General features: G+C 46.2%; 1 protein-coding gene across 4 annotated transcripts; it reads left to right on the top strand.

The window, feature by feature from the left end:
* On the top strand, positions 1-14,745 carry LOC104142601 (H-2 class II histocompatibility antigen, E-S beta chain-like). Of its 4 annotated transcripts, XR_011138765.1 has the most exons (7): positions 8-187; positions 375-638; positions 1,283-1,564; positions 1,711-1,821; positions 3,370-3,440; positions 6,578-6,960; positions 11,925-14,745. XR_011138765.1 is itself a non-coding variant. In XM_009672628.2 (6 exons), exons 1-5 carry the CDS (start codon positions 82-84, stop codon positions 3,438-3,440), a joined length of 834 nt encoding a protein of 277 aa, XP_009670923.2. In that variant the 5' UTR covers positions 8-81; the 3' UTR covers positions 11,925-14,739. The 4 variants fall into 4 exon arrangements, 3 of the variants coding, with proteins under 3 accessions (XP_068786745.1, XP_009670923.2, XP_009670924.2); XM_009672628.2 differs by lacking the exon at positions 6,578-6,960 and having other exon boundaries at positions 11,925-14,739; XM_009672629.2 differs by lacking the exons at positions 6,578-6,960; positions 11,925-14,745 and adding an exon at positions 3,538-3,833.
* Positions 14,746-14,991: the final 246 nt, after the last annotated feature.

Genomic DNA, 14,991 nt, shown 5'->3' with positions numbered 1-14,991 from the left:
GCTGAAAACTTCCTATTTTGGGCTGAGGCATGGTTGTTACCAGCCTGGCTCTCTCTTGTAACTTTTTTTCCCAGCTGAGGAATGATGGCCTCCCTGGGGATTCCTGAATTCAAGACCTCCGGGGTTGCAGCTCTAACAATGATAATCATGCTGAGGAGCCACGTGGCTCTTTGCAGAGATCCTCCAGGTGAGCAGAGATTCTGGGGCTGGAAGCAGGTTTCTGCCTGCCCAGCTGCGGGCGGAGGGATCAGCATTTCCCTTGCACAGACAAGGAACCAGAGTGGTATGGGCAGGCTGCAGGGATAAGGAGAAGTTGCAGCAAAGGGCGATGTCCATCCTGACTTCCTGACCTTGTCCCATGTGTATCCCCCCAGGCCATTTCCTGCTGCAGCGTAAACACGAGTGTCACTACACAAATGGCACCGAGCAGGTGAGGTACCTGGACAGGTTCATCTGGGACCAGCAGGAGATCTGCTACTATGACAGTGAGGTGGGTTTCTACGTGGCCCGCACAGACCTGGGCCAGGCAATGGCTGAGTATTGGAACAGGATGCAGTGGCTCAGCTACCTGTGGGCTTCGAGGGAGAAATACTGCAGTTATAACCGGAGGAGGTTTCAAAGGCTGATGGACAGGAGAGGTGAGTCTTTTGAGGAAGGGAGAAGAGGAGAGTGGGCATGGGCGGCTTTGGGTTCCTCAGCCTAGGACCACCTCTACCTCCTTCTGCCAACTCCCTGTCTGGCAGCCCTTGGATATCAGAGGAGCTCAGTGGGACGTCGGTTTGACTTCAGTGGGGCAAAGGGAAAATAAGTGCCATGGAGCATAGTGGGTAACAGCTTTATTAAGAGACTGAAACTGAAGGAAATGTCTTGGAAGAGCCCCGCAGAAGGGCTTGCAGCAGGTACTCCTAAGCCTCACAAATGCATCTCCCCTTCCACCAACTCTTGGACCAACGGACCCCCCTCAGAGATGGGAAAAGATAAGAAATGCTCCTACTAGAGGTTTCTGGTAGAAGGAGAGTGCGTCTTCCTTGATGATCCTTCAGTGACGGAAGAAAGAAAGAAGATAAATGTGGCTGAGAGATGTGTAATGCAGGGTCACGTTGAAGGCAGGAGGTCTGGACTGAAAGATGCATTGACAAAGGGGTTTAGTGGAAAAATCCTTATGAATTCCATAGATCCTTTCGCTGGGAAAAATTCCCAAGGAGGATGGGGAAGGAGGAGAGGAGCGGCCTGTTTGCCAGGGTTCTCTGTCTCACTCGTCTTATCTTTTTTTTTTTTCCAGTTAAGCCTAGAGTGAAAATTTTTCCTGTGCAAAGAGAGCCATTGGGCCATACCAACAAGCTGGCTTGTTCTGCAACAAGGTTTTATCCCTCTGAAATCAAGATCAGGTGGTTCAAAAATGGGCAGGAGGAGACAGACAAAGTTGTATATGAGGACCTCCTCCCAAATGGAGATTGGTCTTTCCAGATCGTGGTCACTTTGGGAATTATACCCAAGCAAGGGGATATCTATACGTGCCAGGTGGAGCATGTCAGCCTACCAGTACCCATCACCGTGGAGTGGGGTAAGAAACTGAAAATGGGGAGACCAGGAAGTCTTGGGAAGGGTCGCATCTAGCTCTAAGGGAACAGTCAGGAAACTGGCAAAGATATTTTATGGGAAGGCAATGTCTACCCTGAACCCTAACTCTATGGACTCCTCTTCCAACAGAAGCACACTCTGGATCTGGTGTGGGCAAGAAGGTGACTGGAACTCTGGGCTTTGTCCTGGGTTTAGGCTTCACTGTGGTGGGACTCGTCGTCTATCAGAAGAAAAAGAAAGGTGAATGATTCATGAGCTAAGTAGAAACCCATTCTTAATGGGACTGCAGAGCAATGTTTTAAAGCCTGTAAGACTTCTCTGGAATTTAGATTTACAATGATAATTTTCTTGGGCTTCCAGCATTCAAGGGGTTTTATATAGTCTAATCCAATACCCATGAAAGTCAGTGGTAGCTTTTAATTTATTCTAATTTATATTAGATTGGGCTTTCAGGGATGAGAAACCATTTTAGAACTATCATCAGCTGCGAAAAGGTCAGCCCTGACTTCCGAGATATAGTTCTGGGATATGGTTATGGTTTATTAGGGTTCTCAAAGTAGCCACTTCTTTCCCAAATTTTTCCACATTCCTTTGTTGCAGACATAATTTGTAGATCCTGGGAGCAAATACTTTCATAGTTAGGCTTAAGTATGATTAAATACCTTTCTTTTAAAACTGTACAGTGGGGGAAAAAAAAAAAAAAAAGAGAACAATATCTTCCAGAAAACTGCATTTTTGCTCCCTAAATGTTGGTTTGCTGAGTAATAGGAACTTATCCCAGCTTTTGCTTTGTCCTTTCTAATCATTTAGGGTTACTAGAATCACAAACAAGTACTAAGTAAATACTTGTGGTATGTCTTTCACGGTGCAGTAAGGAATATCCTTCAGCTTAATCCTCTACTATTATTCTTTTCCTAAGCAAACTCCCTTAAGCAAGCTGAGTGCAAGGTAGCCCTTTGCTCCCATTAATTCTCAGCCTAAGGGTCTACGTCACCAGCAAACATCAGGGGGACATGGATTCCCTGCTCATCATCACAGCTGTTAATAACTAGGGAAGAGCAGGGTTCAGTGCTGAAAATGCTGAAACCCCCTTTCTTAGACCCCAACACCAGTTTCTCAATGAACTAAAAAGAGCCTGGCTCATAGATCTGACTCTATAGGAATCAGTTCTCCAGCCTGCCCGCAGCCCAAGCTCACTGTACTTGCGTTGTTTTCCAGGTCTGACCTGTCCTCAGTCTTCACTGCACAGTCTTTTCTCTTAAGAGCCCTCAGGTCATGGAGGACACTAGTGTTTTTCTTGCTCAGAGAGCAAGGCTCTTTGCTCCATTGTCTCCTTAGGAAAGAAACCCTGATAAATATGCTGTAAGGGTCTCCAAGGTCATCTCAGAAACTGGACTTACCTACCAAAAACAAATCCCCTAGCAGAACAAGGAACAATCTGGGGCAGGGCTGCCCTGGGCTCTCCAAAGCTCAGTGGACCCCGTGGGTCTCACCAGATACATGCGGTGGGTGAGCATGGTGCCACTGTGCACTTGGAGGTGCAGGCTGGAAGCTGCTCCAGGCCTTCAGAGTGGAGACGTATTCCTGGCCTGTGAGGAGGAACGTCAAAACCACAAGGAGATCTTTTAAGGGGATGGATGCGAGAGACTCTGCTCGTGGGACCCTGGGAGAGCTTTTTCCATCCCTGAATTTGGCTGGCACTGTGACCAGGAAGCTTTGAAGCCTGCATGATAGATTCATCTCCTGTTTGTGCCTCTACCCATTTCTTTCTGCCCTTTTTCCCTGCAGGACTCCCGTGCCTGTCTGCTGCAGCCTCAGAGGAAGCTGACACAGAAAGGGACACGCTGCTGGGTGACTAGGTCTGTGGCCAACCTCTGTGAATCTGTTCCTCTCTCTCAGGGTTAAGAGAAGCCCTTGCTCCCTGCTCCTTCCCAACACTATTCCCTTTCCTCCTAGTGTTGCCCGTGTTAGTGGGGTGCTGCCTCTTCCCCTCTCAGAGAAACTATGAATTTGCAAATTTGCAAATCCAAAGATTATCTCAGGGATTGATCCTGAGCCACTGAGGCTAAGATGGACTCTCTTCCTGCCTGAAGATGCAGAAGGAGAGCTAAAACTTCCCACCCCTGCACACACCTGGAGAGAGAGGAGGGAATAAACAAGAGCATTTCTAAGGAATGTTTTGTGCTTGGAACGATTTATCTAAGGGTCTGAAAGGATTTAATAACTGAGAGCTAATTAAATGTACTAATTAACCCGGTGTTTAATCTCAGCTCTTTGCTAGCTTTCCGTGCTGTTGAAGCAGAGACGTAGTCCCATATATCATGACACCCAGCCACTTTGCTTAATTGTGATTCCTCCGTACGTGGTGCAGGCACTCAGCCACTAAGGTGATGAGAGGAACACGAAAGTGTAGGTACAGGAGAAAATTAGAAGGGCGAAACCAGCCCTGTGTGACTAACAACCCACGAGATTATTACCGTAAAGAGGATATTGACAGTCTAATTTGCTTCCTCCCATTATCGTTGATTTGTTCTCATTGTCACCGCTGTTTTGCTCTGAGCTGATGCCCTCAGCATGTGGAGATGCAGGGCTAAGGGGTGGGTCCTTCTGGTAACATGGGCTAGGGAAGAACTTGCTGCTGGACATGTGATGGCAAAAGGCACTTTCATTCCTTGGGTCCTCCCTTGTCACTGTGGCTCCAACCAGCTCCGCTGCAATCAGGAGAAGGAGGCTCACTTTCTTTTCTTACTAAACTTCCCTGTGGGCTTACTTTTTCCTGAGGGTTTGTACTGGTGCTACCGGTTCTCCTGTGGTGTACAACCCACACAGGCAACTCTCAGTTCTCCATGAGCTGTTTCCTTCGTGCCACGAAGGAAGGGACATCCAAACTAACCTCCCAGAGCTGGCTCGATCCAGCAGTGTATCAGGTGCAATGAGACTTTCTTACTTCTGGGATTAAATCATTTCTCCTGGTCCTGGAGCTATGCGGGATCCTGGAGCAGGTTCCCATGGTGTAAATACCCCTGGATGAGCGTGCAGAAGTCAGCTGGGGTGCAGCATAGACCTAATAAGCCCTGTTAGACCTGAGCTGGCTCCATGGAGGCTGATGTATGTCTCCCCCGTCATCTCCTGCTGCTCTGCAGGCACAGCGGAGTGACAGAGAAATGTAGGTGTGATTGTACCTTCGGTTATTTTTGCACTGTGGGGCCCGTACGAGCCCCAGGTGTACACCATAGCTGCTCTCTAACTTCCCCTCTGATAGAGGCTAGGGACACATCCTCCGTCACCTCATGGTTTCCACGCAAAGGAAAACTTAGGTGGATTGACAGGATGGGAGGTATGTCCTACCCCAGTAAATCACCCAGCCTGGATGATTGGTGGGCCCAGGAGAAGGCATGCTCCATGGGATAAACAGGGCACGAGACAGGGCCCTCTGGGACTCACAGGATTTGAAATCTGGGCTCATTGCAAAGGGCATCACCCAGAGACATGCTCCTCATGGGTGCTGTATTCAGGGGGAGCATCTGAAATCCTGTCATGCTTCTTCTCATAGCTGGCATGGAAATTCTGCCTGGACAGTTCAGCACACCCCTGCCAGGAACCACAGACTGCCCTAGCTGAGGCAGAATTAACACTTAACAGCAGTCTTAACAGCACTATTTAAGACAGTGGTTTGCAGTTTGCACCCAGCTTTGACTCCTTCTGCATGCTGTTCATATGCGGTGATCCTTACTGCTAGCATAGATATGGGATGGAAGGGAGCATCTCTCAGGTCTGTGACCTCCACTTGGAGTCCTGACTCCTTGAGGAGCTACTAGTTCAAATGTGGATGGAAATGAATCTGAGCATGGGTCATTAAATTAGCCATGGAAGCAGGCTGCTATGGGGAGATGCAGGAGTGACCTTCATTGGAGGTCTCCAAGGGGAATCGAGGCATGTATTTCTCTGGGATGTCTGAGGATAATGAATCAGACCTGCCAGGATGTGGAGAGAGGGAAGAGACGACCCACTGGGGCCCTTTTCTGAAATGAACAAGTGGATGATTTTACAAAATCTTCAATCCCCCAGTGTCTCTTTGCACAGCCCTATGCAGCCGGTAGAGGAAATTGGTAACTGTACCCAGCAAGCCTGTTTTTAATTAACGAATAATTATCTACAAATTGCTGTAATTATTGCCTTGGATTCCAGAGGATGGGGACGCTACTGTGAGACGAGCACAGCTTCCTTGCGAGTGAAATATTTTCCCTGCCTTATCTCCAGCGCCCTGCTGCTGTGAGGTTTGGGGCCTCAGCTGTGCTTTCCTTTTGAGGAAGCGATAAAACAGCTAACGCTGCCTGGAAGGGGAAGTGTTATGGGAAAGGCACTGAAGGGAGGGCAGGTTCTTGCATTTATCACGTTGTCTGCCCTTATTCTGGAGTGGTTTTGGGGATGCCAATTAAGACGTAAATCCCAACACTGAATGCCGTGAGGAGGGCGCTCCGCGCACCGATGAGCCCGTGGAACAAAATGAGCATCGTGTGTTGCGGTCTTTCAGCAGGGAGAGGATAAAAACAGGATTGAAAAAGAGTCAGTTAGAGATATTTGCTGTCCTAAAGGGCTTATACCCTAACCAAAGAGGTCTAATGAACCATGGGAGATGGGGGAAAATCCTCTCTGCAGGCAAGGAACTGAAAGACTGTGGTTTGTCCCGGATTGGACGAGCAGCCTGTCAAAGAGCTGCCAAGCCCAAACTTCAGGCTTACTTGGAGCGTTTAATCTCTGAATCCTGCTTCCTCCCAAGAAATGATGCCCTTTATTCTGTCACTCCTAAGCGATTCCGCTAAAAGATGCTGCTTGCTGCCAGGGTTTCCATGACAGCCTCCACTTCAAACAGCCTATGTGCTTTTTATTATTCATCTGTGGCATATTTACCTGAGGTGAGTTGCCGGTACCATACGCTGCTGTGAAATGTTGCCTTTGTTTACTGTGTACTACATCTTTATATTTCTTTGTGCAGACAGCAACCATTTTGTGCTCTGAGTCCCTGCAGCCTCTTACAAGGAGATGCACGTGCTGTGGACTCTCGCAGAGGGATTTCGGTGTGCACTGCCCCTTCATCTATAACAAAACTCATCCTGAGCAAAGAGATGTTGCAGCTCCTTGCAGTGGAGGAGCATAACAGGTAAACTGAGGCAACATTAGACCCTAGCCTGCCCTCACCCCGTGAACTTGCCTTTTCCTGCAGGACAATGCAAAAGCCATTAATCCTGCTCAGAAATACCCCACTTTTCCCGAAAAGACCGGGATGGCGGTTGATTTTCTGCTTCTTACCTGAGCAGCAGGAGGTATCTGCTGGGCTGCATGGACCAGTGGTGCTGCTGATGCCCAGGATGGTCTGAGGTGAGCTGGCACTGGCAGGTCATGACGAGCTTCATGTTCCTCTTCACACCCCTTGAAGTTAAGCTCCCTGCGTGAACTCATCCTCAAAGAGTTAGTTCCAGGACCTCAGAGAGCGCAGGAAGGCATTTCTCCATCATTTTAGGGTTTCTTGTCAAGTTTCTCTCCCCGATTGTGTGATCAAAAAATCACCTGCTGTGAAAGCCGAGTTCATGCTCTTATCACAGTGCCCTAGATGTTGGGGCCTCGTTGAGTGTCTGTAATTCTCATACTTTATTCGAAGCACGGCTGTGCCTCGGATATATGACTCTAGCTGGAAAACAAAGAACAGTAGACCCTACTTTGCCGGTAGCATTAAGAAGTGCCTTTTCTGGGAACACCTACCCCTCTCCCATGCACTGGGACCTTTAAATAGATGGCTTCTAAAGAATGAAGATAGTTCTCGGACAAAGAAGCTGCCACTAGAAATGATTGTGCTTAATATTTTATTTTCCAGACTAACAAGAAAATCTCTAAAATATCCTTTGGCAGGTCTGTGAACCTAATGACGTGGTTCATAGGGATACAGAGCAAGCCAGGGGCCCATTACCGGCAGAGTGGGACAGCGCTGATAGTGTTTCATGTTCAGTATCCACTATGGCAGCACAGCTCAAGCATACTGTGAGGGAAAGGCAAACAAAGGCAAAATTCAGATTCAGTTGCTTCAGCCCTGTTGACAGGAGGAAAGTTAAGCTTTTCTAACCATTGTGCACCCACAGTACTTAACAAGTAAGGAGAGGAAGCCAACTAGTTGCTATTTGAGAGAGAAAACCCTAATTGCTTTGAAATTGGAGTATCTTTGACTACTGCAGGAGTGGGTCGCCTACCCAGGGTCACTGTGGTGTTTTGTGCTGCCAAACGCCTTTGCAGACGTCCTATGGGGAACCGCGACTGTGTTTTAGTACTGGGCCGTACTGGTGAAGCAGTTTGTCCTAAATCACACAAACGGCTAAGGTCACACGTGGGATTGAATTCTGACCTTCTAATGCATGCTTATCAGCCTTTCTTGTATTCATGCTTTGTTTTCCTCTACCTCCTTCTGCCTGGGTAGTTTCTACTACCCTCAGTCTCTCCCAGCTGCCAAAGATGCCCTCTATTGTATCCAGTATGTCCCCATACAGGACTTGTCTGCGTATGGGATATGTCCCCAAAAGGCTGGAAGAGCTCCTTGCTCCGCATGAAGGAAGAAGCAGCCTCTTGGTCAACTGCTCTGCATAAGGGATGACAGTTGTCTCATGTAACTTTAGAGTGCTAGCATGGAGATGTCTACATCTGACTTGATTGTTCAGGCTCCCTTTACAGCTGAAGGAGCAATTCAGCTCATCCTAAAGTGGACATTCAAAATAGCTTAGGTGCATGCTCACAGTAGTGCCTTCGATGACAATCTCAGACAGAGAAGTCTATATGAGATGTGCCCCGTTCAAGATACCTTGGCTGTAGGCAATGTCCGAAGAGTTAGAGCAATCCTGCACTGCAGGGGGGTGACATCCTAAAAAGAACCCTTAACTGGGGGGCTACAGGTGAGACCTTGCTGCTGCTAGCAAGCTCCAGGTGTTCAAGACAAGGTTTTCTGCCTCCCACTGTCTAACCTGCTCTGGCTTTTCTTTCATCCACGAGGTTTTCCTTTTTTCGGCTACTACTTCTCTTTTGTCACTAGGTGACAGCAGAGGTCTCACAACATCACACCCCTTAGGGACAGGGCTGAACCCAGATGTGGTACCGTACCAAGCATGACTGAAAACAATGTCATTCATGGCTTGGACAGCCTGCTGGGTGCCAAAAGTCATCCTGATGTTTTCTAACACCTCTTTATGTGTTTATTTCTCTGATGAACTATATACAAATGCACTCTAACTCAAAACTGCCACCTTGCGTGTGGTTTCCTGCCCGGTCACCTGCATCCTCCCCATCCTATTTTTAATAATTTCTCATACACCTGCTTGAAGACTGATGGATTAAATTAGGCTTGCTCTTTCAAAAAACGAACACTTTTCATCACAGTTAGTTCAACAGGATGCACACATGCAGGCAATCAGAGCTGGAAACTGGAACTCCTCCCTCTGTTTCTTGTCCTGTGCAACCTGTACCTGTGCAACGCCTACAGACACAGAGATTGGATCCCACCGAGCTCCCGAGGAATAGGTGGTTCCCGCGAGGGGAATTTCTATGGGAATCTGGAATGGGTGCCTAAATAGGAACATAAATACTTTAGACAGACAGGTGGATGTATGGATTTTAGCACGTATAATAATTACTTCTTCTCAGTGGAATATAGGCCAGATAATTGAGAGAGTTAGATAAGAGGTGGAACAGGGGATTTTAAAAAAGAATTATTTAATTATAAATGACTGTTGTCAGGAATGCCTTTACCAGGTACAGATAACATGGAAGAAACGGCTAGGGTTTTTGAAACATAAGTCTATTAAATGGCTAATTTCTGTACCTGTGTCGCTATTAAGTGGGCTGATTCAGGCTGTGGTCTTGCAAAGAGCTCTATATGAGCACATGGACCCATATTGGTTGATGATTAACTGAATCAGGTCTGCGAACTGTGCAAAGGTATTCTGTAGGGAGGATATGATCTATGCTTTTAGGAAAGGCCAGGACACCTTAGGAGACATGCTGTGTGATTTATTCATGGTTTCATAGGAGATTCTGGAACAATATTTCATAAGGAGGATTTTCATTACAAAGTTCTCAAATCTGAATCCCCAGCAGCAATTTTCAGTGCCTGCAGCTTTTGGGCATGGTCCAGGATTTTGTCCTTGTCAAAACCAGCACAGAGGAGATACCAAGACTGTTTGAATGTTTCAGATACTGTGAAAATAGAAAATGTGTTTCCAGTTTACTATCAGTGACTAGAAGAGGCTTCCTTGTCGTTTCTTCTAGAGATTGTGATTGTTGCCTTTATTTTCCCTGCAGTATAATTTTAACTGTCAAAGGCAGTGATAATCTACAGACACCGGCAACCCTTTGTGTTCAATTCAGTGCAGGCTTTCAGTCTATGACCCTTTGATCCCATTGACTTGAACAGTGCAGGATCACAGACTTAAAGAGCTATTATTGTGCAATGTGACGGGAAACTAAAACACTCAGTGTTTTCGTTTCTGATCAGTTGGTCTGCAGCTTAGGTGAAGGGGTGAAGAAGAAATTGTTTCTTAGCTGTAATGCTCTAGCTGTTCCTGCTGGGGGAGATGGAGGTTCGGAGGCAGTGATGCATCTCAGTTCATTGCAGCCATCTAAATGTTAGGCAGTCAAAGTAAGCTAGCAGTACTGGATCCCCACGTGACAAACTATTCAGGCAGGTAACTCCAGAAAATGATTCCTTTCTTCCCAAGGTGGATGTCTAAAATGGGAATTATGAGGAGTTACAAGAGGTCAAGAGAAGCCTGTCTCTCCCTCTGTCAACTATGAAGGGAAAGCTTAGATGAGTCACTCATACTAAATCCCAACAGTTAGGTGAGATGAATCCCATCCCTGGAAAGGAAGAGCTCAGAGGCTGTTTCCTCTGTGCCCAGAGCAGCCCAATGTCTATCCATCTGAATTTCATGGAACAGGGTAGGGTAGGGTACAGTAGAGTAGAGCAGAGTAGTAAAGAGTAGGGTAAGGTAGGGTAGGGTAGGATGGAATAGAATAAACAGACTGAGAAAGATATTCAAGCTCCTGAAGCTGTAGGTAGGTGGGATTTTTGTAAGCAGCCATGCAGGTACCAGTTTCCCATCAGAGCATGCTTTTCCCCAGGTGTCTCCAGCTTCATCCTCATCTTTAGGACCCGTATTGTCCCTGGGAGGCACGGCTCGGGTGGCAGTGAAAGCCTTGCTGTATTTAGGAAAGGACCTATCGCCAGCAGAGGACCTTGAGTATTGTTTGATGGGTTCCAAACCAAGAAGCAGTTCCTATGTGAAGCAGCTAGGATCTGTCCATCTGTTTCATACCCTGTTTTAGAAACTGTGAAGAAAGGTAAAATCCAGCCTGGAGGTGACAAATATCTTCGTCACCCTGGCCATGTCCACAGCTGATGAGGAGAGGGAGGGCAGAAGGATGACCCTTCCTGATGAATCAGAGCTGAAAGCGCACCTTTTGAAACACTGATGCAACCTAGTTATTGCTACTGCTGATCTGTAGCATTCACGTTGAAGTTCAAAGGATGACTCCTAAGCCTCGTACTGTGGTTTTAGTTTTAGTTTTAGTTAAAAGGGGACCTGAGTACCCCCAGATCCTGACTCCCAGGCGAAATAGCCTGCGGTTAGGCAGTTAGGTGTCTGTGGTAGCAACTGAGCTTTTAAATCTGGAAGTATCTGCCCCAGCAGTGATTTGATTTTATGCAATGTCTCTCATGCTACTGTACTGCTAAGCATGTCACTAAATCCTTGCACATCAAAGGAACAAAAAGTAAATCAAGCAAAACTGCATAAGCCACATTACAATTTCATTTTGGCAAAAGGTACTTAGACAGCCCTGGAGACTGCAGTCCTCTAACTAGCGGCAAAACTCGCATAAACCCAGAAGCCGTGCACAGTTTCCTCCACCATCAGTTAAAGTATCTTGCAGTTACAAGGTTGGATTAGGAAGTGGCCTGGAGTCAAGTGGTCTAGAGATCTAGTCCTGAGTCCGAACATAACTTTCCAGCTGGCCTCTAGCGTTACACTTAACCTTTTTGTGTCCCCCTTTCGTGGTCCATAGTATCTCTTTCCTATCTCCCATGGTGGACATGAGGATGAATTAGATAAGGCTTTTCAGTGGAGACAGAAGCACATTAGTAAATGTTAAAGACTGAAGTTTACCCTTTGCTAGACCCACTCAGAGGAGTTCCTGGGAGTTAGTGATGCAGGGCAGAATTTGACCACAATATTATATTTATATGTAATAAAATATATGTATTTATATCCCTGATCGTACGGAGATTGATGCCTTGTACTGTTTTGCAGGTGTTGGTAGTAGGAAGAGGAGATGGTACTTCAGAAGACCAGCAGCTATCTCACTTGCTGGAGCCACGTTCTGACAGGAGAGCTGTTATTCATTGACCCGCATTAAGATGAGAGTCCGTGGGAGAGGACTTTCTGGCCTAATGGGCAACAAGTGTGGACAGACTGCGTGGAGGTCAGACAGAGGCTACCATGGGCCATGGTGGAAAGGACACAGCTCAGAACGTGATGTGACTGTCTGAATGATAGTTGGGAGGAAATCTCACCTCTCTCTCCACTGATGACAGAGTAAGCCCAAGGCGCTGATTTAGACGAGATTTCCAATTCTAGACAGCTAAAGTTAAGTGAGTCAAACCTCATTGCAGGTGCCAAACACAACAGTCTACGCAGGCTATTCCACACATGTAGACATATGTTCATACCCCTCTTGTCAGCCTTGCTGCTCTGATTGTCAGGTAGGTCAGTGGGTCCTAGAGTCCTCTCATGCCTGTATTTGGGGTGGGATTAAGTTCCAGATTTAGTCTACCTGTATGCTGAGTGTTCAAACACCCATTGCAGTCAAAGGACATCTAAGGCTCATTGCCTTGCCTAAACAAAAAGCATTTAGTGCAATACGGAGGCCATGGGTACCTCAGACATCTAAAAGACGGCTGATTGGTCCGGCAAAGAATCTATGGGTGAATTGTGCACTTCTGGAGGAGCAAGTGGAGGCCAAATAGGATATCCCAGGGCATTTAAAATTCACTAGACGTGCCTGTCTGGGCTGCTGAATAGAGCCCCTGGTAAATTCACCCAAAGGAGATTGTAGAGGGATTCAGCCTATGTAGGAGCGGACATTTACATGTGCACAGCTGAACTGCTCTCCAGACTCCACGAGTGCGTGGGCTAGCTCCTCACTGACTACAGCAAGCACTCAAACACGTAGCTAATGTAGACACCTGCGTGTAGACACCCACATGTGGGACTGAAACCAACCTTTGGTTTCCTTGTAATTCAGAGCCTCGAGGAGCAATGCTGAAATCATCCACAGAATCAAAAAGAGATCCACTCTGGAGGGTTGCCGCACTTCCCACAGCAAAATGAGGTAGAAACTGGATGTTTGTTGTTGCCCCCACGTAGCTTCCCATTTGGAGGTTTCCAGCTCAGGAGTGTTAGAGAATGCCCAAGCACTCCTGCACAGGGCATTTTGCCCTGTGATTCCCCATTTCTGCTCTTCCTCTTCCTAGAATGTATTGACATTTACAGACCGCTACCCCAATGCAGAAGACTACTAAAGACACAAACACATTTCTCCCAGGGTTATTTTTCTCTAGGGAATCCAGATGCTTCCCAGGTGCCTGGTAATAGAGTACAAAATAGTCTGCTATTAAAATTCAAAAGCAAAGAAAATAGCCCTTCCCTGCAGGCTTTCTTTCTATGAGGCATTTCTGATGAGAATCCAGAATCTCTGCAGAGGCCTGGCATGCGAAATCCAAATTATATAGCTAACAGTCCCCTTTTTAGAAGTGGCTGCTTGAAGCACAAAATCCCTCTGCAGTTCCTCTTGTGACAAGAGGTAGCTCCTTCTATTCAGTCCTCTCTTCTCAGCGTGCCTTGGGCTGGAGGCCTCCAAAACTTGTAAGCTGGGGGCTACCACTCCCAGGATCTTCCTGGCTCTGGAGAGAGCCCGTCTTCTACACGTATGAAGCACCCTGGATGGTCCGTGGCAGAACCATCCCCTTGCTTTCTCCCAGACCCCGGGAAAAACCCTAGGGCTGTGCCTATCCTTTCATCCCCATCTCTGGAGCTTTCCCACTGACATCTCAAAGGGTTTCACAAGGGCACATCAAAAACTACACATTCTGGGCTATTTCGTCATGGGGACAGGTTTAAAATGAGTCATGGTCATTTTCCTGAATTACTCACACAGCAGAGTTTTTCCACACAGTGAGCCATAATGAACCCATAGGTGGAGAAGACAATTATGAGTGGTTTAAAGCTGTGCCTAATTCCCCTCCTCTCTAAAAGGGAGACAATAATTCCCTTTTCTCGCAGAGGTGTGTGACGATTTAATCACAATGGGAGCTGTGTATTTATAGATTTTAAAGACACCACTATGATTATATTGTCCCACCTTCTGCATAACAAAGGGCAAAGAACATCAGCCATTAATTTCTGTATCAAGTTTATAATTTTTGCTTGAGTTTGTAGTACATGTCTTAGAAAGATTTCCATGTGACAAACCAGAATATATCTGTGTCAAGTTATGAAGTCCATTTTCTATGTTACTTATACATGGTATTGTAAACTCCATTTATAAATTCAGCTTTGGACTGAAATATCTGTTTTGTGTTATCTGAGGATTTTATGCTTACACCCCATTCATTGCAAGGTCAGAATAATGTCACCTAGTCAGTGCCCTGATCAAAGAGAGGGTCTGCCACATCCCTGAGAGATCATCCCAGAGAAAACACTGATATAACAATATAAGGTCGTGACACTAGCTCAGCAATATGGCAGAAAATATTTTTCCTCAGGTTGTGAATGAAATACGGAACAATGATTATTACTCTTTGCAGCTGCATGAGTCTATGGATTTAGCCAGTCTAAATCACCTTTTTTTTTTTTTTTTGTGCTTGTTACAGGTATCAAATTACCAAGCGCAAAGATTTTCTTTTCTGTTGTTCCCAAGAAATAGAAGATAATCTTTTTGTGAAAATCTGATGAATGAGCATAATAATGACCAGAATCTCCTTATAGGAATGTATACTGATGGGCTAAAATCAAATTTATAGGAAACGTACACCTGTGTTGCCATGTGTCCAATCTAAAAGATGTTAAGAGCATGTTTGATTAAAGTGCTGTCTCTTGAATTAAAGGCTGGTTGCCTATGGTGAAGAAGGTAGTTATTTTGAGAGATCAGTTTAACCTGCAGTGTTTGAAAGGAGGTTCAGATTTGTTGTCTGATGACTTGATAGTGCTGTGTCGTCCCCCATCATAGGATTTTGCTTGTGTTCATATTAACAAGAGCTAGTGTAGCCCGAAGTTGATTTTCTTATTTTGTTTGAAGTGAAAATCACTGTTATGAATT

The sequence above is a fragment of the Struthio camelus genome, chromosome 1 (genome assembly GCF_040807025.1).
Source record: "Struthio camelus isolate bStrCam1 chromosome 1, bStrCam1.hap1, whole genome shotgun sequence".
Lineage (NCBI taxonomy): Eukaryota > Metazoa > Chordata > Aves > Struthioniformes > Struthionidae > Struthio > Struthio camelus.
The sequence above is the reverse complement of the archived record's forward strand: the minus strand, read 5'-3'. Positions and strand labels throughout refer to the sequence as shown.

Excerpts from the sequence above, each read along its gene's own strand:
- LOC104142601 (XM_009672628.2), top strand. The coding sequence starts at position 82 with ATGATGGCCTCCCTGGGGATTCCTGAATTCAAGACCTCCGGGGTTGCA. Across the intron at positions 188-374 it reads TCTTTGCAGAGATCCTCCAG|GCCATTTCCTGCTGCAGCGT; the intron begins GTGAGCAGAGAT and ends GTATCCCCCCAG. Across the intron at positions 1,565-1,710 it reads ACCCATCACCGTGGAGTGGG|AAGCACACTCTGGATCTGGT; the intron begins GTAAGAAACTGA and ends CTCTTCCAACAG.